At 42.4% G+C, this 25,628-nt stretch overlaps 1 protein-coding gene across 1 annotated transcript in view; it reads left to right on the top strand.

Annotated features, from left to right (window-relative positions):
• vps50 (VPS50 subunit of EARP/GARPII complex) overlaps positions 1–25,628 on the top strand; it is a 170,544-nt gene that overhangs the window by 42,885 nt on the left and 102,031 nt on the right. Inside the window, exons 7-12 of the mRNA XM_080734824.1 lie at positions 25–142; positions 256–291; positions 2,013–2,095; positions 10,878–10,920; positions 12,977–13,075; positions 14,571–14,711. Coding sequence (XP_080590950.1) covers positions 25–142; positions 256–291; positions 2,013–2,095; positions 10,878–10,920; positions 12,977–13,075; positions 14,571–14,711 — 520 coding nt within the window. The remainder of the gene's footprint in view (positions 1–24; positions 143–255; positions 292–2,012; positions 2,096–10,877; positions 10,921–12,976; positions 13,076–14,570; positions 14,712–25,628) is intronic.

The raw sequence follows: 25,628 nt of genomic DNA, 5'->3' as shown, positions 1-25,628 counted from the left end.
GTGTTTGTGACGTCCTGTGTGCAGGCAGCTGAGTGTGTCCAAGGAGGGCTTCACCGAGGCCAGCTTGGGGTTACTAGCCAACCAGAGGAGACGACAGCTGCTGACAGGCCTGCTCAAGTCTCTGAGGACCATCAAGACCCTTGTACTGTACACTTTAATTTGTCCAAGAATTAGGCTGTGAAATTATGTATTTTGTACTGGTGGCCCACTCTAGCAAGTTTTCTATTTAATACTTAATTCACTCTTTCCTTCCAGCAAAGGACGGATGTAAGACTCAGCGAAATGCTTGAGGTATTGTACACACACGCACGCATGTACAGACACGCACACACACACACACACACACACACACACACACACACACACACACACACACACACACACACACTAGGGCATTCACGAATAGTGATTTTTAGAATTCGAATTATTTGACCTCAAAGTATTCGAATATTCGGAATTCGACGGGTGAAATATCATATTTTTGTAATCTAATAAATCATTAAAACGCTCCTTTGCGAGCCTTAAAAACAACCAGCAATTTACGGGTTAACCTTTGTAGGCGGGACAAAATGCGTGGTTCGTGAAATAACAGCCATCGATTGGCTGTGAGAGGTTTTCACTGGTGGATGCGGACCTCAAGCAGCAGAGAGAGAACAGACCTACAATGCACAATGCGTCGCGGATAGACGCGTTGTGAGCTTGTAGGTCTGCTATTTTTGACATGCTGCACTGTCTTACGACTGAACATAGCATAAACATGCTGATGAAACTTGCGATGAAAAACGAGTTCATTTTACTAGGAAAACTCCGAAAATAACTGTACAAGCCTATTCTATCTATGTTCAACAACAACCACATTTATAGCCTACTGTCCATCCTTTGTTCGTTACAAGCAGTGTTGTATTGTGAATTGTTTAGCCTCGGGATTCAGGCATTATAGTGATTGTTTGATGGGATGCACGCTATGTTAATGACTTCACACGCATGTCGTTAACACGCTACTTAGCAGGCCATTAATATGTACCGAGATTCATTCCAATGTTAATGAAGGCTGGTGTGACTGGAGTCTCGACCAGTACAACAGCCTTATGATGGGTTATGATTGCATGCTATAGTATAGAAGTATACAGTATGTAACACAAGCTTTACAAGATCATCAATTCCACTCCAATCCGTGTCGCGAAACTCTCGACCCGTTATCATAAATAAAACGCCGGACACTTGTACCTTTATGGTTTAAAGAGGAGATACATTTGAATATGAAGCATGACATCAACGCGGTTGCGGTGAAGCGCGGTCCGAAAGAGCTACTGTAAAGAGAAGGGTGTCCTCTAAACTGGATATACTCGGCAAGAGGAACGAAACTCTGCAGCAATAAAGTAAAGTAGCCTAAAGTATTACACACTTTTGTCAGCAACGAGCATTGAGCTTGCTTGTTCTAGAGCGCCCCTCCCCTCCTACACTGAGTGACTGTGTCATCTATAGTGACGGGCCAGCCGTGTATGTCGGCAGTCGGCACATCAATCACATAGGCTAGCCACTACAGTGTGGTTGGATTTGACAACAATCAAACATGAATGGATTAGGAGAAATACTGACACCAGAGCTCACAGCTGCATGTCTGCTGTAGAAATATTGTCACGGCTAAAAATAAATAAAAATAATAATAATAATATTAAAATTAATTTCGGCGAATTTTCGAATAGTGATTACAGTAATCGAATAGTGTTTTGATATTCGAATATTCGAATATTCGGTGAATGCCCTAACACACACACACACACACACACACACACAACTATAAAAAAAATATACATGCACATTTTTCAACCACTTTTGAAATAACTATACAGCATATACCTGAGACAAAAAAGTTTGAAAACCCTACAGTGTTGGAGAGGAGGATGAAGGAGAATAGTACTAAAAGGCCACTTGTACTTGATACACTTATTTTTGTTTGCTGTTCTACTTTTGCATTAACATTGGTCTCAACCTCTGTGCCGTCCCTGTAGGAGGAAGACTACCCAGGTGCCATCCAGCTCTGTTTGGAATGTCAGAAAGCAGCCAGCACCTTCAAGCACTACAGCTGCATCAGGTACTGGGCTGTACTGTATGCATGGACTGAATGCCTGGACTGAAGCAGCTCTCCTTGAACATAGGGCTGTCACGATTATGACATTTTACATGACGATTAATTGTCACTCAAATAATTGCGATTAACGATTTAATTGTGTTTTTTTATCGTTGACAATTACATTTCTGTTTGGCCTGTAGGCTTGAAGTTGGCAGATATGACATGGCAGATATGACACATAACCTAAATACACAAGGAAATGACTGACATATTTGACAACTTGACAACTTCATACTCAAAAGAACATTGATAGTGGTGTTTGGTCTTTTTCCAAGTATAATAAGTATAATCCAAGAGATCTTGTTGAATAAGTCGATGAGACGGGAATAGAGATATGAGATCAGCTATCAGCCTTTTATTCCAAGATTGACAGAGTATAGAATAGCGAAGATGCGAGACACACACACACACAGAGCTCTCTCGTTCTTTTCTCCTTCCCTCGGTGAACCGATTCCAACTCCCCAACTCTGCTCTAACAGATGTGTTTTATACTGCTGCCTAGAGTATACAAAATATGCCTATTGGTTGCCCAACATTGTCCGTCGATCGTGTATCACGCCAATAGGTCATATCCTTGCGTCGTCATATCACCGCTCTGGTTACACCACAGGTTGTTTTGACCAATGCAACGTGACAGAGAACATTCGAGAACTTTCCGACTGTTTCTTTCTTGCCCTCTAGTAACCTGTTTTACCCTCAACACTCAAAGGGTGGCAGGCAGGCTGTTTCTTACCATCTGAGGACCAACGAGGCCTGAACTGCCCCACCTGCTTAAGGTCTCAGTTAGTAAGGCCTTCTATCCAACCAGCTGTTTTACACTTACTGGCCTGCAGGGGGCTCCAAAAAACCCTACAGTATGGAACTCATGTTAACTGGATTGTACTGTACTAGAGGGTCGCGGCCCTACGGGCCGCTCACATCTAGTTAAAAAAAAATAAAAAATAAAATAAAAAAAAAGGGAAAAAAAAAAAGAAAAAAAAAATTGGGGGGGGGGGGGGGGGGGGAACTATTGTGGCGGAACTATTGTGCCGCAGCGCACGTTTCCGGTCGGACATATTTGACCGGCGGACTATTTTATACAGAGGCAAAATATGAGGGTAATAACGAATACAACTGTATACAGAGGTTTGGAAACGACATCTTGCAAAGGTGACATGGGTGTTTGAATTTTTAAGCTATATTTAGTACATATGTAGTACATCTTGGCCAAGTGGTTTGGTATTTAAGTTAGCGATACATGACCCGGAAGTAGATCACTTACTCTTTTGTAATATAAAGATGTAGGAGTGAGCACCAGTGAGATGAGATCCTAGTGCACAGGCCCACTTCCAAAAACCCCAACAGTGGAAATAGCAGATCTACAAGGTCTACAACGCGTCGTGAGCTTGTAGATCTGCGATTTCCACTATTTTTGTACATTTTGAATATATATGAACATTTTCAACATGGAAATGATTATGACGATTATGACAAAATAATTGTGATTATGTAAAATAATTGTGATTATGTAAAATAATTGTGATTATGTAAAATAATTGCGATTAGACAATGTAATAATTGTGACAGGCCTAACAGTACTTGAACATCTTTAACACTTTCCCAGCCTGGCCAGAATGGCTTGTCGTGGACTAGCCGGAAATGTCTATTATTGTATTATGATCTGAGACCTAATATTATGATTATAAGCATCAGCGCGCCCCCCGTCCTTCTAGGATGGCACCGTTCTTTTTTCTTCTTCTTTCGGTCCCCCGTCGTGAAACTCACCACAATTGTCTCGATCCGATTTGGCATATAGTAATTATCATTTATTTCGGTTTTAATGACCTAGCACGGATAATTTCGGTCGGCTAATTCGAGTACAGAGGAAGTACGGTTTAATCCGGTTTTAATATTAAGTGGCTCCACGTGGCTGAGAAAGAGTTAACATGTGTAATCTCCGTAGGCTCATATTCATTGCTGCTGCAAAGAAACGGCTTTATCTCGTAATCTAACGCTTTCACGGCGACACTGGGCCGCGACAGTCGGACGCGGTTAGAAATGTTCATTTCCGTGTGAAAGTAAACGTAGCGATCGCCATTACAACATCGTAAATTTCCACAACATTGACACGATCGTGGCTTCCGGGGCTCTTCAAAATAAAGCGAAAAAAAGTGAATGGCGGCACAAAAATAATGGCATCCCAAGTGTTAATGAATGCAGGTGTTTTTGCTCAAAGAAAATTATGCATTTTATGTACAGTATAAATGGCATGCTTAAATGGGTTAAAAACCTAACAAAGTGCTGGCCTGGTGGAAAACCATGCTTCAAATATGTGTTTCCACATTCCAAACGCATCATAGCTAACCACTATCATCAGTCAGGACAAGAATATTATTACCATGCAGACTTTCTTCTGATACCAGGGGAAAAGGCTGCTGCATAACAGCATAGTGAGCATACCCACATTCACAGGCTCTCCTGTCCTGTCCTGTCCTGTCCTGTCCTGTCCTGTCCTGTCCTGTCCTGTCCTGTCCTCTCCTGTCCTGTCCTCTCCCCCCTGTCCCCTCCCTTTTCCCTGGAGGTTGAATATGATTTGAAAGTGCATGACAGAAGCACCAGGGTGCGTTTACGTATCTGTGACGTACACACACGCACACGCACACAAAATTGTGTTCTGGAGGACAGGAAACAACTTAACAAGGCTTGAAGTGAATACTGCAGCGGCAATCATCTCTGCCCCTTTGATTTTCTTGGGAGCTACGCTCCGACTAATTGCCATGGTGGTTCTTTTTTTATTGATTGGGACCCACGTCAGAGCTGCCATTTCCCCTTCATTCTACCCACCCTGATACCCACTCCCAGGAACCAACGCAGTGTAGACGTAGTGCTCTATGGCTGCAATCAAAGCTTGTTCTGCAGTTACTGGAGGTTTGGGCTTCTAAAACTAAACGCCAATAAGAACTGCTTCTCCACATTTGGTTCTGACTCTGTGTTCAGAAAGCAGACCTGTCCTGACCTAAACTATTCAGTGCTTTATAAACCAACAGTAGTATTTTGAAATCAATTCTTTCACACAGAGGGAGCCAGTGTAAAAATCTAAGAACCGGAGTGATATAATCACTTTCTTGGTATTTGTGTTACTATCAAAACGTTACTGTCTGTCACGTCAAGTCACACGTCACACTTTTGCCCTACTCATATCATTTCTCACATGCCCCTCTTCTAGCGCCACCATGAGGCAGATTCTTGCAAGACACATTTTTGGACACTGCTCCTATATGTTGCCCTAAAATCACGCGAAGCGGTACACAGTATCTCTACAGTCATGTCATCAAAATGCATCTGTCCCATCTAGCGCCACCACCATCAGGCTTGTGACCACCACTCAAAAATTGAGATGGAGGTTCTTCCTTGGCTTAGTCGGAATGTGCGTGCAAAGTTTCCCAGCAATTGGGCGCTGTATTCGATTCATGATTTGTGGCACTTTTGTGCAAAACGGGCGGCCACCCCCATAAACAATCAAAGTCAATTATAACCAGTCGGAATGGGATATGAGAAATTTGAAATAGATTCTTCTTGATGACTACAGAGATATTGTATACCGATTCAGGTGAGGTTTGAACAAAATCAGTAGGAGTATTATTGCGACCGTCAGGTCGCAGTTTAGTATCAAAACCTCCACCGGCCCTCCGTCCGTCCGTCGGTCACACGTCACACCTTTGCCCTGCTCATATCTCCGCATCAGTATGACATCACACTGCTGACATCAGTATGACATCACACCGTACACAAATGACCCTTATATAAGACCGGCATTATCTACCGACAGATTAGTAACAAGATGTCAAAATCGTCTAGGAAGGATGGTGTGAGTCGTGCTGGCACCCTTCGCGGCAGGAGGAAGCTGGTGCAATCGACCCCTTGGCTTGTCGGGACCCCTGCCTACTAACGGGGTGGCAGGCTATCACCTCAGACTAGAACCCGTACGGGGTGGCCGACACCAGCCCATTGACAAGAGAGAGGCCTTGATGTCCCTTTACTCTTTGATGGGGTGGCCAGTTGACTAAGAGTTTCCGTTCGGGCCTTCTCGATATTGTACAGATTTCCACGGGAAATCTGGGGGTGGCTGTTAAAAGACCCTCACTCACCTTCACGTCATGTGGCTAGTCGTTAGGTAGCCATAGTTACACGTTGAAGGTTGAATCTCCAGATATGGAGATAACCAACACATCCCTCCATATATGGAGATAACCGACGAATCTCACTAAGTCTGACCTCACAAGCCCCATATTTGGACACGAACAACATATAACTCCATATATAGAGACATAGCTGCTGCCATCAGTATGACATCACACTGCTGACATCAGTATGACATCACACCGTACACAAATGACCCTTATATAAGACCGGCATTATCTACCGACAGATTGTGGAGATAAGTGACCAACGGTCGCTTATCTCCCGATTAGGGAGTCTTACTGGTTATTATGTACAGTATTATTTTATATATGTTTAAACAAATCACATGCATTGATGTGGACTTGGTACCATCTTTACTGCTATAACATTCTCCAGTGCTCTGGGATTGCTTTTCACTATTTGTAACATTGCTGCTGCAATTTGCTTCCTTTCAGCCAGAGGCACATTAGTGAGGTTGGACATTTCATGTTGGGCGATTAGGCCTGGCTCGCATTTGGTGTTCCATTTCATTCCGAAGGTGTTTGATAGGGTTAAGGTCAGGGCTCCATGCAGGCCAGTCAAGTTCTTGCTCAGTCATCTCAGCAAACCATTTTCTGTATGAGGGAGCATGGGGGGATCAGGCCTGGCTCGCATTTGGTGTTCCAATTAATTCCAAAGGTGTTTGATGTGGTTAAGGTCAAGGTTCTGCAGGCCAGTTCTCACTCACTCATCTCAACAAACCATTTCTGTATGGGGGAGTGTGGGGAGGAGGGGGCATTTGGTGTAGATGGAAAAAAAGCAGCCTAAGTACAGTTGTAACTCCTTTTTACGAAGATAGAAGATGTATGTGGTTTAAATGTCCATTCACTGGAACAAAGGGCACTGATTAGAAAAAAGGAGGTACACTGACTTTTGGTCAAACAGTATATTTAAAGTCATGCTGCTATCCTGTCCTGTTGATTGCGTGCATCCAGTGCCACTAATTACCGAAGGGCGACTTAGTTTTCTGTACAGCCTTTCTGTACAGCCTCCTACTACTACAACGGCCTCCACACTACACACACTACAGAAATATATATTGCATGCTATGGGAAAACTAATAAACTAAATGTTTCAAAAGTCATATATACCGTACAGTTTGTGTTTGTATGCTTATTTCGCAAGACCTATTGTTCATCGCCGGAGGAGCTATGGTGTGATTTACTTCACGTTTTTGCAGTTGCTTTTATTTTTAAAATCAGAGAGTTTCTGGCCAAACAACGCAACCACGCAAAACAACTACACCGGTTGTGTACAAGTTGCACACTATAAACACACACACACCCCCAATTAAGCCCCCAATTAAGGAAACAACTTGGATGAAATAAAGTCACAGATAGCGAGAGGTGAATACGAAATAGTGGATAATAATTCGTCAAGGTACAAGTCTGACATTTTGGAGAAGTTTGGTTTGGTTCAAGACCAAGAAAAAATAGTAAAGAATAAAACACTTTTACATTGATTGACTGTCTGTACTAGGCATGGATTTTAATATAATCACGGCTGGGTTCGGGCAACGCATCTGATTATTGATGGGTGGCCGCAGGTTGTCTTATTTGCAGAGTTTGCAACAACAATGTTAGAACGCGTTCTGCGGGTGAAACAGCAAGAGCCCCCCACACACACACGCAGCCTAACACCATTGAAGAACGCAAGTCGCCCAAAGTGCTGGCAAGAAGATGCGTTTGTATGGTCAATACTACCGTTCACAATTAGGTTTTCATCAGTCTGCTCAAAATAGTTGATCTGCAGCAGTAGTACAGTTACAATAGTCTACTCACACGTACGTGTGTGTGTGTGTGTGTGTGTGTGTGTGTGTGTGTGTGTGTGTGTGTGTGTGTGTGTGTGTGTGTGTGTGTGTGTGTGTGTGTGTGTGTGTGTGTGTGTGTGTGTGTGTGTGTGTGTGTGTGTGTGTGTGTGTGTGTGTGTGCGCTGCGTTGCGTGTACTGGTGTACTGATGACTTTTGCAGTCATCAACTGTACTGGTGCACTGGTGTACTGACGACGCACACTGCGTGTGCGCGTGCATGTGCGAGATCACTGAAACACTGTCGCACAACTTGAATGGCAGTCACATTGCCGTCTGTGTGAGCTATAGTTGATATTATCATCTCAGTTACGGTGTGTGTGGTTGAGTAGCATGCCAGTTTATCAATTAGACCAGTGCAAGGAAAAATAGCCAAAGGAGAGAGGCTTATGCTTGCTTGCCTTGTCCAACATAGCCACCTTTTTAAAGATATCATTTTCTCTTCCTTTCTGTCTTTATCCTTCTCTCTCATTCTGTTGTTTCTTCTCTCTTTTCCCCTTCTTCCGTTAATTCTTCTTGCCGGTGGCTTATTTGTTTTGTCTTGTTTTGTGTTCCCCATGCAGTCTTGAAGGCCTGTGTTTTCATCTACCCTCCCTTCTCCTCTCTCTTTCTCTGCAAACCATCTCCTCACCCACCCACGCATCCTGCCCTCCCTCTCTTTCTCCCTGTCTCCCTTCCCTTCCCTTCCCTTCCCTTCCCTTCCCCCTCCCCTCCCCTCCCCTCCCCTCCCCTCCCCTCCCCTCCCCTCCCCTCCCCTAAACACTCCCTGCCTCTCTCTCCCCCCACCTGCCACCCTTCTCTTCAGCATCCCTGCCTCTCTCTCTCCCTTAGCTGTGAACTCTCTCTCCTAGGCTGTCATCTACTAAAAGGCTCATTTTATCAGGCGAAAACACGGCCATCCCTGTGGGGTCCTCGTGACATACTGTATGTAGGTGTCCGTGACTCTGCCTGTTAGTAGGTCAGCGTGCTGCTATGATGGAGCCCAGTCCCAAAGCACTCGTGGCTGCCTGGCACCAGTCATAATTGAAACTGGGGGTGGGGGTGTTCCTGCGGTATTCTCCATGCGGTTGCTTCCTCGCGGTGACTGCGAGGAAGAGGATGAGTTGCTAATTGCGTTCGTCGCCCGCTTCCTGTTATTTATGCATTCGTGCAGTGTGTGGTGGGGAGGAGGGGAGGTGTGTACAGGCACTGCACATAGATCACATGTACAGTACGTACAGAACTCTTTCGTAATCTTTTTTGTTTTGCTCTTGAGTACCCCATTTTATTCCTTTCTCCTCTTCCACTCTGTCAACTCTATTCCCTCTCTAATCTCTCACCTCTGACACACGTACGCGCGCAAGCACATGCACACGCACACGCGCACACACACACACACACACACACACACACACACACACACACACACACACACACACCGTTCTTACTTTCTTGCTAATCTTTTTCTAGTTCCTATTGTCTGCTTTCCTTCATTTCTTCACTGTCGCTCTCTCTCACAGACGCTCACGCATGCACACGCACGCACACGCGGTAGTTACCTATTCTCTCCGCTGCCTGCCCAAGCGAAACATAGGGTTCTTAATTAGTGATTTAGTTAAGGACACTCTGTCCCTTGGGCAATTGGTGGTCTCACAAGGCACAGCATCAAAGGATGGGTGACCCGAAAGAAACCCCAATCGAAGCAGTGAGAGAATGAGAAATGGTGTCATGTACATGTAATTATGCATGTGTGCGGCGTGCAGACGGAAGTCTCGGGGGAATGAAAGAAGTGCAACTCGGAAGGAGAGAACATGACTGTGACTGTTATCAGGCTGTGGAGCTGGAAGCGCTTTGCTCTGGCCTTCATGAGAAGAACTGGAGCATCTCCCAGAACATGCTGTTGTCTTTTTTTTTAACCTAAAAGGTTCTGTGGGAAGTTGGAACTCTAATCTCTTATGCGTGACATTGTTGGCACACTCATGGCACACACATTAAGCTCTTTAGCCCTGTATACTCTGCCATATGATGAATAGCGAAAATAGCCGATCTCCAAGCTCACACTTTATGTGATCCTTTCAGGGTGAAAGTGTTGAATGCCACTTTTTTTGGGAGGGGGGGGGGGTTAATCACTTTTTGGCTTTTCCTGTCTATTTCAAGACGCATTCTCTCTCTCTCATCCTCTCTCTCTCTCTCTCTCTCATCCTCTTTCTTTCTCTCTCTCTCTCTCTCTCTCTCATCCTCTCTCTCTCTCTCTCTCTCTCTCTCTCTCTCTCTCATCCTCTTTCTCTCTCTCTCTCTCTCTCTCTCTCTCTCTCTCTCTCTCTCACGCACATACACAAACACATTAGACACAGATAATGCCCAGGACACTGTCACAGGTCACTGTACAGCGTTACACACAGATGCTATAATAGATGTCTTGTATTAACCTAATATACCAATTTTTTAATACCACATCTATTTGAGAAGATTTAAGTTGTAAGCAAAGTAAATAACTAAAAATCGTTCTACAGTGCAAGTGTAGACCTGCTATGTTTTAATTTTTTGACATTTCTTAATGCCCAAAAGACACCAGGTTGACAGTTGGGATGTATGGCCTGCATAATGCCTGGAACCGATTTAATCCAAAAGTCAATTCAAGGCTGCTAAACGGTATTTGTTTTCGTGTCAGGCTCCTGATGACACTGTCTGGCAAAGCATCAGTTGGGTTTATGTTCTTGGCCAACGATGTGTCACACTGTCCTTTTTTCCCTGCAGTGAATTGAATTCCAAACTACAAGACACTCTGGAGCAAATTGAGGTATGTGCTTCTCTGTCCTTTCTCTCATTTCTGTGTCATTATTTGAGAACATCATTAGTGAGGAAAACCCTCAGCAATTGCCAGTGTTTAATGTGTTTCCTCTCTATACCATGAGTCCTCATTTGAAGGAGACACATTTGCTTATCTGGACATTCTGGCTGTTTGACTTTCTTTTGCTCTCTGTGGGAGCTCAAATATTGACATATACAGAAAGTCATTACAGCGACTATGGCAAACACTATTAATATCATCAGTTTGGTCTGGAGCTGGTGTTTTGATAGCGCTGTGTGATGAATGGCATGCAAAGTAATTTCCTCAGTGCCGCTGTTGCTGCTGCGCCTGAGTGGATTCATTACCAGCAGTTTTGTTTGTACACAAAAAACACCAAGGGCCATGTGCACACTGGAGACCAGATGATCTTATGAATTCGGAAGGTCTCCGATATTAGAGTCTAAAAAAAAGTCACATCACAGGTATAGTAGCAACGGCACTAAAAACCCTGACAAATATGCGATAGATAATGATTAAATAAAAATACCTGAAGATCCATTCGCTGCACAGAATAAACAGAGAGCTTCCTTGCATAGAAAAATATATTTTTTAATGACGTATCTGTGTCCATACTTGGACACATCTTCAAAACCTGGAATAAATATCTCACATAACAAATAACACATACAAGTATAGTGCATGTATCTCTTTTGAGTACAATCCATGGATCCATGGATGCATTGTGGCCATACTTAGGTTTGGAACTGTTCTTTTCCTACATGGATTGTATTCAAAAGACATACACAACAAAATCTTCTAATTGGACCAAATGACCTGAATGATCGACATGAGATATGGGTTTAAAAACTAAACATGAATTTGCCTGACAGTGGCTTAATCTGCACGCACGCACGCACGCACGCATGCACGCACGCACGCACGCACGCGCACCATCCCCAGTGAATACATGCTCCCCAGCCTGGACATGCTTCACAGCGTGAACAGTGGATGTAATTCAGTTGTGGGTAGCCTTGCATAGCTTCTCCCGGCTTTCAGCTTCTCACTGTTGGCACAATTTAACCATCAAACGCACACGCACACGAGTGATGTTCAGGTCATGTCGGTTAGGAAGTGCAGGTTTGTCAGTACATGTCTTGTTAGGCAGCATTTGATAGATACTGTATGAGTGTCAAATATAGTTCATGTAGTTTTAATTGCACTGGCAGGTTAGGCAGAACAGAATAAAACTAGCTATTGTTTTCTTTCTTTTTGCTTTTACTACTGAATGTGTTCAGTTCAGCTTTGAAAAGAACTGCAGCAACTTTTTATCTTTTACAGTTCTTTCTTTTAAATAGAGAGAAAACAAGCATTGACGTAGTGTTGATAGAGGAGGGGAGAGGATAGGGAAAAAAATAAGTGAAACCATCCATCCAATAGTCAACCACCTGTTTCAGGTGATGCACACAATAACAAAATGGATTATTCTTCCGTTATCACAGCAGAAGAAATGCAGCATTGTTGTGTCAGACAGAATACTAAAATATTTTTATAATAAGACGGGCTGTCAAATGTTTAGATAACAATTGTTTCCATCACTATTCATCATGCAATTTCTTTATTGTCAAACTAAAGTTTCCATCTCAGCCATGCAAACAACTTTTTTCATATTGAGATTATATAAAATGTTATTACATTTTCTTTTTTTTTGCCATTCAGCTTCTCAAACAAGATACACAATTAGCACAAATACTGGCTTTTAATAAAAAGAGTGCCAGTTCTTCTTCCTTTGATTTAATGACTACTTCTGTGACCTTGAGAGTGCACAAACCTCTGTCATTCTCCTCATACATTCTTGCTCGCTCTTTCTGCATCATAGACATTCTCAATAATGAAATGCGCTCGCACACGCACGCACACACACACACGGGACCCACTCTTGGCCGTGTGTTCCTGTTTCACATCCATTCATCTTCTAAATCCCCCATCTTAATGTTGATAATCCCTCCTCTCCCCCTTTCTTCTCCTTTACCCTCTGTCCTCTCTCCTCTCCTCTCCTCGGCTACAGGAGCAGCTGGATGTAGCGCTGTCAAAGACCTGCAAGCACTTTGACATCATCCACTACACCAAGGTTCAGATGGCCTACACACTCCTGGGAAAGACGCAGGTCAGTGCTGGGCTGAGAGGGCTGTCCGCACACATCAAGATCCAGTGTGACGTTGGCAACCAGTGTTGATTTCGTAGACTAAAAAACTATGACAAAAAACGTTTGTCGACTACCTTTTTTCAAAACGGAATAAAAACAATGCTATGAGGACTAAAACTAAGGCTAAATATATTTACATTTTCAACAACAAATAAAAACTAGACTAAAATGTTAAGGAGGGATTAGTGCAGAAGAGATCCAGTAGAACTAAAAGACAAGCCATTTTATGCTTGGTTGCTCTGAAAATTGCAGATCTACAAGCTCACAACGCGTCGCAGTGTGACGCGTTGTGAGCTTGTAGATCGGCTAGAACCGCTGCTCCTACGCTTGGAAAGGAGTCAGCTTAGGTGGCTCGGGCATCTAGTACGGATGCCTCCCGAGCGTCTTCCTAGGAAGGTCCTGTATGCACATCCCACTGGGAAGAGACCCCATGGCAGACCAAAGACCAGATGGAAGGATTACATCTCCACACTGGCCTGGGAACGCCTCGGGATACCCCCAAAGGAAGTGGATAAAGTTGCTCAGGAGATGGAACGCTGGAAATCTCAGTTGGAACTGTTACCCCACACCCCGATTACGGATAAGCGGTTGAAGATGGATAAACTCAAGGATACACTTTTTTCCTGTTATATTACGCTATACGCTAGTTTTGTTGCAGAGGATTGGGTGGTCTGGTTGTATGAACGCAAGCTCATGGGAGGAATATGTAATTAAGCTGCTACATAGAGTACCTGTGGGGCACCCACGTACCCAATGACTCCAGTGTCCTTTGTTTGTATGATGAAAGGGATAATAAACAATAACCCAGAGTATTCCTCCCTTTGTGAACTTCCCTGTTGGTAACAGTTGCCCTGGGAAACAACATAAAGACCAGAGAAGCTCTTATAATATTATTATTATTGTTTTTGCTATTTATCATTATTCCATTGATTCAAATTAGATTGTTGATGATCTAAACCAGGGGTGGGCAGCATTTTCTTCCAGGGGGCCATACTGACTTCCATAAAGTGAGTGAAGGGCTACACATTGGATTTTTGAATTGAAACTTGAGTGCTGAAGTATGTTAAAACTGTATTAATTGTATAGAAACAGCGACTGTATTTTCACTATTTTAACATTTTGTTTTTTCGAAAGAATAAAATATGCCTAATAAGATTAGTCGCAAGATGCCGCACAAAATAGGGCCCATAGCATTATGTTATGAATATATGGATCTATGGGAGACTGTTTCACCATTACATTATAAACATTTAACATTTAGGTACATATGGAATATAGAATGCAAGCATGTCCTAGACTCCAATAATGAATTGGAGTCGAGTTAAATTAATTTCCCCAAATACAATTAACATAATGCTGCATTTTCAAAGGTCTGGCCCCTGGGCCATACTGTATGTTTGTTACCTAGACTATTGCACTGTGCGTCTCTAATTGCATGTTTGTCTCTATTTTGCAGACGGCCATGGACCAGCTTCACATGCATTTTACCCAAGCAATCCACAACACTGTGTTTCAAGTGGTGCTGGGTTACGTGGAGCTATGTGCCGGAAATGCTGATACCAAGTTTCAGAAGATGCAGTACAAGGACCTGTGCACGGTAAGGATGTGTATTAACATCATCATCATTATTATGACTCTTTATTTCACCTTGATGACATTTATTATGTCACAAGTGTGGTGGTGCTTGATCTGTTACTGCCATATTACTGTAATGTAAACCAGTTGGTGCAGCTCCGGAAACAGTTTGAAGAACTGGTTTGAGAGTGGTTCTGAACTGGCCTTAAAAATGTCTTGGTGGAAAAGGTGTACCAGGGCACACAAAGGACAAATGCCAGGGCAGGAAGGCCATTAAGTAACTGAAATAATTTAATTCATTTAATTTATTAACCACTTAAACCCTCTATACTTAGTAAACTGGACCTGAGTTGGCTCTTTCTTCCATCTATTCTACACCAAATCCCTTTGCCAAAAATAGAAGATCTACAAGCTAGACTCTTTTGAAGATGTAGAGGGGGAGTTTAGAATTAAGAATCTCAACAAAAGACACCGGTATCTACAGGAAAGAGTCAAGAGGAGAAACGGGTTCCATCAGCTGGGGCAGTGTGGTTGGGGAACCAAGGCCACTTTGCCCTCTCAGGTCATATCATTTTTTGAGGGGCCACGGCTAGGGCTGTCACGATATGACATTTTACATGACGATTAATTGTCATTCAAATAATTGCCGATTAACGATTTAATTGTGTTTTTGTCGTTGATAATTACATTTCTGTTTGGCTTTTAGGCTTTGAAGTTGCATATGGCAGATATGATACATAACCTAAACACACAAATACATTACTGACATATTTGACGACTTACTACTTAAAAAATAACATTGATAGTGGAAATAGCCGATCTACAAGCTCACAACGTGTCACGATGCGACGCGTTGTGAGCTTGTAGATCTGCTATTTCCACTATTTCTGTCATTTTTCAACATTCACGATTATGACGATTATGACAAAATAATTGCGATAATGTCAAATAATCACGATTAGACGATTATGTAATAATTGTGACAGCCCTAGCCACGGCAGCCATGACCTTCATGGCTTCAATGAGATTCCTTCCCTGGACTGCACCCTTCCTGGGGAATGGCCAATGTCCACCAATTAGACAAATTAACCAGAGCTGTGTTCTTTCACAGGTGCCAGGTTGCGCTGTTACCCATTATTGTGTTATTAATTTAAGAATGTTTAAACAAAACTACAGCATTCTTACAAATGCACCTATGACCTATTGTGTACACAGTATCATCGCTGTCCGACAGAAACCAGTTACTTTTTTTTCATAAATCAGTGTTATTGAACACCCTTTAGATCTGTGTATTGTTAAAAAATATATATTGAATCAATGAAAAATAACGCTTTGGCCAAAACTCCACTTTTTTTTATTTCCTGAAAAATGAACATTTTGGAGTTAGCTGGTTTCTGCCCGACAGCGGAGTATACTTAACTCATTAAAAGCCAACCCCGCGATGTCGCGGGAAAAGTAATAGAGTATCTATAGTGCCATCCACGCGATGTCGCGGGAAAAGTAATATATTACTGTAACGGCGAGTAAAAATACCTAGTACAATGGCCGACGCTCCGGAGACGAAATCCGCGCTGATTTGTCATCATCACGGCTCCACGAGCACACAATAGTCATCCCATAACATTGAGGTGGACGGCCGATCTCATCTTTAATGTCCATTATCTCAAAACTACACTTTAGAAGCTAGGATGGAGGCAGATGCTCGCTTATTTTACACAGTTATAAAAGCTCCCGGTCGGCCATTACACAACTCCACGTGGACACGCATCGGTTCCGGCGCACAATCCGATGACGTCAGACCGGAAGTACTTCCGGTCTAGACTTCTGGCCTTCAAAATAAGACAGCGGCCGTTAATGGGGCCGGGAGGGGGCACTCTGGACCCCCTAATCCGTTAATGTCCTGGGCTCAGAATGAGTTAACTGATACACGCGTGTGTGTGTGCGCGCACACGCACAAAGCAGGGCTGTGTTACATCAGTGGTCACTCAGCCACTTGTGCTACTGTATTTTCTTGGACAGTGTCTGACACCTTTCCAGATATTTCATATTTATTCAAGAAAATATCAGATCTACAAGTGAGCTATTTTCAAATATCAAATATTTTTTTTTTTTGAGTGTTGCTCCTGGAAGGAGCTAAGCTCCAACATCTGGCTTTGTCCGTTTGTCCAAAGTTTGTTGTACGCCCAGGCCAAGGTCACATTGGCCAGCTTGGCCTACATCTGGCCCGAAATAAAATTTAAATGTTGCTTAATTTCAGCTTTTTGTGATTGATATAGTTTGACAATTTTCTGTTTACTTTCTGGGGTCTGAGCTCATGAGCTTGTGTCCTCCTCGCCCCTGTGAAATAACGTGCACGGTTCTGTGCTCTGGCCACAGTTGTCGCTAATGTTGACTTGGCTTTGACAAATACTGCTGTCAGTGTTTTGAGTTGCCCGGACCCAGTCGCTCGAGGCAGACTCGCACTTCCTCCCCAACTCTGGATTCATGGATGTATTGTACTCTTCGTCTCGATGATAGATGCGCACGCACGCATACAGTATGCATGGATTTCCATGTCCACAGTCACGCACTCTGCGGGAGCTGCATTTTAAGTGCACACAGCTGAGTGGCAAGTTGTATTCATTTGAAACCAGTGGCTTATGACAGGAGCAGGTGTTTTCTGGAAAGTCCGTGCAATACATACAGTATTCACTACTTAATAAAACTATTTGTGACGTTTTTGGGACGCGTGCAGAAAATCAGGAGACAGATTGTAAACATTGAGTTATTTGGATTATTCATTTATTGAGTCGAGCAGGGAAAAAGTTTTGCAGTATAGTTATTTTGTGATCTTGAAACTTACTCCCATCTCTCCACTTGCGCACTGAGCTGTTAAATAAAATGTGCACAGAGCTGAAGGCAAATGGTCCACACTAAATCCTTTTTTAAATTATGAAACGGAAGTTAAAATTCAGGGGACGTGGGGATATGCAGAAAGGTCAGTTCTTATTGTGAAAGGGCCCATGAATTTTGCATATCAACCACTCCCAAGCCCACGCACGCACACACACTATTAGGTCCTGTAGTGGACCAGCTATTAAGTGAAGAGAAATGGCATTTTCATTTAGGGATGCCAATTTTATCCAATGAAGAGAGAGAACTAATACAGTACAGGATGATCAAGTGGAATTGGAAGTGATGACTTTTATTTTTTTTTACTGACTATATCTACTGCATAGAACTGTGTTCTATTCTTCTGTCATTCAATGTTATATGAGATACTTTAATAGTTTCCTGTGGAAATAAGCTTAGTCTTTTCTAGGATCTCCTTTTAGTAGACCTTGTACCAGAACACTAAAACATTTAAACTGATAAATGGGGTACTTTCCTGATTGGCTGAAATTTCCAACCCACCTGAAATGTATCTTATGACGCGACGGCGAGACCCCTGTTAACAATTATGCTGCTGTAGTTTTGCCATAACCAATGTACAGTAGATTAACTGCCAAGGATTTTTCCTATTGTATTTACCTAATCTTCGGTGCTGCTGTGCACGCGGTTGGGTGCGCCGAAAGTCTTATCTTACACGCAGAGAAGGAAAAATACATCCGCGATGATCCGTGAGTACGTTATGGTCCATAGAAAAAAGGCTGTTTTGACCAGCTGCTTCTTTATCAACCAAGACTTATACTCTCCCCTCATCATCCATCCTTTACCATAATCCTCTTGTTGTGCAACGTCCCATTATTCTGATATAAAGCGCCAGTAAACGCTCTTGTGCGTCTCAAGAGCAGGACATTCTGTGAGTTATGGCGTAAGGCTGCTTTTGTTGTTAACCTGTTGTTATAAGTACCTTCATTAACTGAGTGAAACCAAACAGAACAGCGTGACCCCCCCAACTAAACTTGCACACTTTCACTCTCTCTCTCTCTCTCTCTCTCACTCACTCACTCACTCACTCACTCACTCACTCACTCACTCACTCACTCACTCACTCACTCACTCACACACACACACACACACACACACACACACACGCGCGCACACACACAGACCTATGCACACTCGGTTTATAATCTTTCACACAGACACTGATAGACATCTAAACCCCTCATCTGTTCATCACGGAGGATCTTGTTTATACCGTACGTTTATTGTGTTTCCAATCCACTGGTAGTGCCTTACTCATTATTACACAGCAAACACACACACATACACACACACACACACACACACACACACACACACACACACACACACACACACACACACACACACACACACACACACACACACACACTCATCACCCTCCATCCTCCCACATTGCATGGTGATTTATGGATGTGTGCCAGAGAGCAATGAAGGGCAAACATTGTCAGAGAAATGTCAAGTAGATTTGGAACCACACACTTACAGTAAATGTGACTGTTTGCTCCTTTTCTGATGACAATTATAATAATAACACAGTAATTGTACAACAATTATAATTGTGCACTTGTAATAGGGATGCAGCAATTAATCAACATTACTGATTATAAATAATTGATTTGAATCAAATTATAATTACTGAGCTTGTAGATCGGCTATTTCTGTGGGAAACCATTATACGACAAAGTATAAAATACAGTTTAAGTTGTTAATCAGACTAATCAATTTTGTCAATTATAAAAAATCTACTTTATTATTGCAATTGATAGAAACATTTATCAAATGTCTCATAAAATAATTGACAGTTGCAGTCCTAGTAGCCATGTAGAGCATAGCCATGATAGCTACAGTTCATACGTAAAGTGGAAAGGGTAGTATTTGCTATCAAAATGTTATATTGGCTCCACTATTATGAGAAATAGTCCCAAGCAATATATGTCTTACTGCAGGTATTACTGTAAGCAACTTAATTGTCTTAGATGCTGTGTACTGTAGGTGTGTTTAACATTGTCTCTGCTCAACCAAGTCATATTCTACTCCTATCATTATAGATAATGTACCATGCCGTAATTCAGTGGTTCTCAACCTCTTATGCGCTCTGGACCACCATATGACCACTATATTGTATTATTACTACTATATATTACTACGCCTATTAGTTAACACTTCTGAAATGCTATTTTAACATTTCTTATACATTCTTCCTAGCCCCTTTCTGGGCCACAGTTTACGTATTTGTAATTGGGACAAGGTAACCTGTGTCCCTTGAAGCTCAATGCATTCTGTCCGGTCGCGCTTGATACTACACTCTGGTCTCGAACAAATATAATGTCTTGAAAGTGTTGCAGAGAGATTGCACAGGAATATCACAACGGCAGTATTGTGCCACGGAAACATCTGGTAATCAGCATTGCTCGCCGTTGCCATTAAACATATTTAATCCATATTTTGATATTTAGTTTAACTCCACCTCACGCTACATGTCCCGCCTCCCCCGTCTTATGATTGGCTAGCAGCACTCTGCCAAGCCAAAAATGTTTTTCCATGTTCCAAAAAAGGTTCCATATAGCAGGCATATACAGTCCTATTTCTCAACCATTGGTCCACGGACCACAAATGGCCGAGAAACAGGGCTGCACTTCTTAGATGCCCCCTATATGGAAACCTTTTTAGCGTTCTTTATATATCTTTTTTCAGTTCCATGTACTTTTCTTATTTCACGCGAACTCAAAATGATGTGATGCAATTAGGCTTTTAATGACGGCACATTAGTTTAGAGATAATCTTTGCAGATGGTGTGAAATAAAGTGCACCTTTGACTTAATAATTTCATCATAGGGTGTCTGGTACTTATAGCTAGTTTATAGACAGTTTTGCAAACCCATCTCATGCCACTGTTTTTCCTATCTGGAAAATCTGAGCAAAAAAGCTTTTGTAATTGTTAAAAGTGTTTTTCGATGCTAATTAATTAGTCAACTGAAAAAGTCAAAAGAGTTGCCGGAGGCAAGCGAGTGGTGGCAGAGTTCTGGAGGTTTGCCTAATATTACTTTCAGTGATGAATTGCCTCTGTACCCGAGTAAACAAACGCCCTCGGTATCCAAGCAAAGAGTGATTAATTTCGACCTCCCAGCAAATCTATCTGAGCGGTATTAAGACTCACACATTGATATGAGGATTTATTATGTCGGTTAGACGTTCCATTATTGATATCTCTCAGTGGATCTGCTCCCTGTCATATTGTTGTTATTCAGCTATTGATATTAGATGGCTTACCATCTGCATTTGAAAGCAGGTATAGTCAAATCCATTACCACCAGGATTCTCTGTAATAATTGACACCTTTCTAACTCATTTTTTATTGATTTGTTGGCTGTATCACATTAACGTTTGAAATTTCTTAGCGATAAGAAGAGCCACAGGCTGTCTGATCTATTGTCAGACTGTCCCATTTCAAAATGGACATTGTATTCACATTCCTCAGATCAGACTGGTGAATGAATAACAATTGAGCCCTACTACAGCCTCCAGCAACAGCCATTGACAGAGATGCTTTCTGACCTGATGTGTATTTCATTTGCCTTGGAGAGTGTCTCTGACCTTTGGGGCTGTGTCTTCAGGGATATTTAGTGATATCATTCAATGGTATCACTTTGCTTGCTGAAGGCTTACGTATATCTGTGAATCTTAACTCAAATGCCACACGTGGTCCTCAGGGAAAATGTCCTGGCAAACAACAGTTCATTACTTCGGATCCAAGCTGTGCCTGATTTACAGGCTTGTGCTAAACTGTTCGGCCAGCCTCTAGAAGGTCGAAGGGTGAAACTCTAATGCATAAATTGTTGTGGAACCTCACTCCTGTTAGCTTTTCCACAGTCAAGGTCCATGTTGCTACGTGCTATCAGGTTTCTGAATAATTTATAGTGCTTTTGATAAAGATAGTGGGGAGACCTGAATACACCACAATCACAGTTTAAACCACTGGCAAAAGCCATACGGTGCTGTTGTTGAAAGTAGTGTTTCGTCAGACAATGATAAATCTGACCGGAAACATGTGCTGACATTTGTTCTGTACAACCTTAAACTGTGTCAAAGGCCCCTAAGAGTTATAATTGCACCGGCTAGATGGTTTTTTTTTTTCTTTTTTTTTTTAAAGGTGGGCCAAACCATAACTCAGCTTTGAACGTCTCTATTCTCTCTGGACTCGAAAGAACTCTGAAAAAGACATACAGTATTGTTCTAGCACATACATGGGCAACTGGCGGCCCGGGGGCCACATGCGGCCCCCACCTTCACTTAATGCGGCCCGCAGGTTAATACCGGAATACTGATACCGGTATATTATTGATTTCAGCTGTTAGAATTCCAAACATGACCTGCTTTAATTCCTTCAGTCTATATTAGTAGCTTAATGACTAGGCTATAGTAGTATTAAAATGTTTTTTTTTTTTTTTTTTTTTTTTTTTATGTCCAATGTATTTGTATTTAGGTTCATAAAGTTAACATGAGAACTAAATGTGTTTGAAATTAAATCATAATGTTACATTTCAGGATTCCAATTCAAAAATAACAAAAGATAATGCAGGATTTCAATTCAAAAGAAGCAAAAATAGCTGATCTACAAGCTCAAAACGCATCGCGCTGCGATGCGTTTTGAGCTTGTAGATCGGCTATTTTTGCTTCTTTTGTATGAGATACTAGAATGACAAAATAGGATGAAGCAATATGCATTGTGGCCCTCTGGAGTGAAGGTGGAAATATAGTGGCCCTCGCCATCATCAAAGTTGCCCACCACTGTTCTAGCCTCATCCGTTTGCACCATCCCTAATGGCCCTTTCACATTTGTGGTATGCGCTGCTCTCACCGCTTTGTATAGGTTATTGTTAGGGGGAGTCACGCATGCAGGACAGAGAAAATAGGCTGGGTTTTCAAAACCTCTAGGAGGATTATGTAATTACATCACTACGTCTGCTATGTAATGATAAAACATGTATTGCCAGACATGCTTACGTGCTGGAAATGTTTACCAACATAGGGCTTTTCTCCTGAGGTCGAGATATAAATTTGGGTCAAATAATTTAATACCTCCATGATTTAGAGACACAAAATTGTTTTTTCTTCCGTTTAGTTTAATTTATTTAGATCAGGGGTCTTCCAACAGGGGGTCCGGGACCCCTAGGGGGTCCTCAGAGTTTCTACAGGGGGTCCTCCAAATCTTAGTGTGATAGAAACTTGTTTTTTCCCCTTTTTTATATTAACCACTTGAACCCTAGCATCCATATTCTGCGAACTTTAGCCAAAAATAGCAGATCTACAGTATCATCTGTACAAGCTCACAACACCTCGCGCTGAATCCAAAATACACTGATGATTGTGCTGTCAAACGATGAAACTATGGAATCTGATGGAAACCGTGAAATCTGGGGGTCCCTCCTTCATCTCTCTCTCAGCTAAGTGGTCCTTGGCTTGAAAACGAAGACCCCTGATTTAGATTGCAGAAAATGCATCACATATATAAAACACAAAGTCTGACTTATTTCCATTATGATCCACCTCCTCCACTTTCCAGCTCCGTGCCTGGCTGGATGCCTGGTTTCTATTGGCCGTGCATGAATTCGTCACAGTGCGCAGCAATCAAAGTTCAGCAAGGTTGAACTTTGACCACACCAGCAGCACCACTCGTACTTTGCTTGATGTAGCGACAAACCTTTGTTGCCGGAAGCGTGCCATTGGAAATAATGAGCTTTGCTGTGAAGCGGGGCTGTTATGGCGTTCTGTGTAAAAGGGCCACAAGGATACCGTACCAGTAGTGCTTTCGAGGCCGGACGTGCCCACGCGGCGTCCGGCCAATAATTTCCCCACATGGACGCGCAGGAACGGCACGGAACAGTGCTTGCGCGTGTGCATGCTAGAATGCGCCCCCATAGATTCGAGTGAAGACGCGCCATATAGGCTATCTAATCAAATGGCTATTGCATAACAATTTTACCAGGTTGAGCTAGATTCACAAGCCCAAGTACCCTATTCAGATGGATATTACTTTAACACCTAATGTAGGCTCCCAGCGGTGACTGCATGTGTGTGTGTCCTCTAGCTCTGGTCCAGAGTGTCAGTCAGTGCAGCTGACGCTCTGGACCAGAGCTACAGTATGCGTCCTCATACACGGCTCCATTACGGTATTCGTTCAAAGCAAACTTTGTTTCTCTACTGCAGCGCTGTATTTTCTAATTGAATTAAATTAAACTAGAAAATAAAATCTTAAGTAACAATGCAAATGTAATTAAGATTAGAAAACATAGTTTTGTTTTCCCACCATTAGAAAATCCCAAAGCACCACTGTACAGTACATTTCTCTTTTGATAAATTGTTAGCCGGAGAGGACAGCACCCACTGAGTTTTCTTTTTTTTTGTTTACTTTAAATGCAAAACCATTGAATGAAAGATAATAATGACTTGAATTCATATAGAGCCTTTCAAAAACCCAAGGACTCTTTTCAATTACAAAAATAAACAAACTATTTGCCAAAAGCCTGAGTGAACAAGTGTCTCTTCAGTGCAGACCTGAAAGAGTTTAATGTTGAATCTCCATGGGGGGAGAGGCTGGCACACTGAGGGGCCTTTTCCGCCGGCAAAGAACCGGTTCTGGTTCTTTCTCCCACCTATGGGATGAACCAGAGGTGTGCTTTTCCACCGAGAACCGGAGTTGGTTCCGAACCGTAAAAGTTGGTTCCGAACCGGAACCACAAAATCCTTGGTTTTTCCAGTGAACCACCATCTGAACTGGGGGACAATGGCTCTGGTTCAATCTGGTGGAAACGCAAGCCGGTTCGCAAGAACGAACCAAGGTTCCAAGAAAGTTGAACCGGCACTGGTTCTGGAACCAAGGTTCTTTTGGTGGAAAAGGCCCCTGAAAGCTCTATTGCAGACTGAGCTTTCTGACTCTGAAAATGGTCCAAGCTTTTATGTCCAAAAGGTTAGATTACTGTATTGACGTTTTTACTGGACTTCAGCGCAAATGAAATGTTGGAGTACTCACTGGGATGAGAAAAAGCTGAAGAGTGAAGACATTACTCATAATACTTCAACAGCCTCCTTCCCTCGTGCTCCTTGTGGGCAGCACTGGGTTCAGCTGGGTTAAGCTGGAAAAAAAAGCAGCTGGGTTGGGCTGCGATATCTGAATTTCCCTCGCGGGAGGAGTAGGTATTTCTTCTTCTTCTTGTGTGTGTGTGTGTGTGTGTGTGTGTGTGTGTGTGTTCGCAGGTGAGTTAATGTAGGGGTTAGGATGTCGTATCATTTGAATCGTGGTTAGTTTTTTTGGCTTAATAATAAATGCTTTTTATGTGTGTAATTCTGGATGGCAGTTAATGACTGTACTTTTTATATCAAGTTGTTTAATGCAACGTGATCGCACATTGAGTTTACCTAGTATTAAAGACCTAGTGAAATGAAAAATACATTTTTCACACTTTTAGAGCTTATCCGTGGTGATCATATGGGCACTAACACTGACTCCTAACACTAGATGCCAAAGAAATTATAAGCAACTTGGTAACAAACATTCTGCACAAGAGGCAGCCTGGTCGTGTATCTCTGCCTTGCGAATGATGGCTACAAACAAAACATTTGGCATCACATGACTCCATCGCCTGAAGGGCTGGTCCCTTCTGATTGGTTCAGAAACACACAGGCTGGCATTTCAGACTGAAACCTCAAAATAAAACGCCCAAAATACCCATTTCAATGGGTCTTTAAATGTGCTATCTACTATATGTGCTATACAAGTGGTTTGTCTTGATCTATGGCTATCATTTTCTTCTTTTGAAGCTCACAGAGGAAGCAGGCTGGTCATTAATTTCAAAAAGCTCAGCTCATCGAATTGTCGTTCAATTACTTACATTTTTAGTTGGGCAGTCAGTAAAGCTGCTGTATGATAAAGCAAGGTGTTTCTTTTGCCACAATGAGCTTTTGTCCAATGCACTGCTCTAGAACATCACATCAAAGCAGAGCTTATTTAAAAGGGGCTCTGCCAAATATT

The sequence above is a fragment of the Nannobrachium achirus genome (assembly GCF_963921795.1).
Source record: "Nannobrachium achirus genome assembly, chromosome: 10".
Lineage (NCBI taxonomy): Eukaryota > Metazoa > Chordata > Actinopteri > Myctophiformes > Myctophidae > Nannobrachium > Nannobrachium achirus.
The sequence above is the reverse complement of the archived record's forward strand: the minus strand, read 5'-3'. Positions and strand labels throughout refer to the sequence as shown.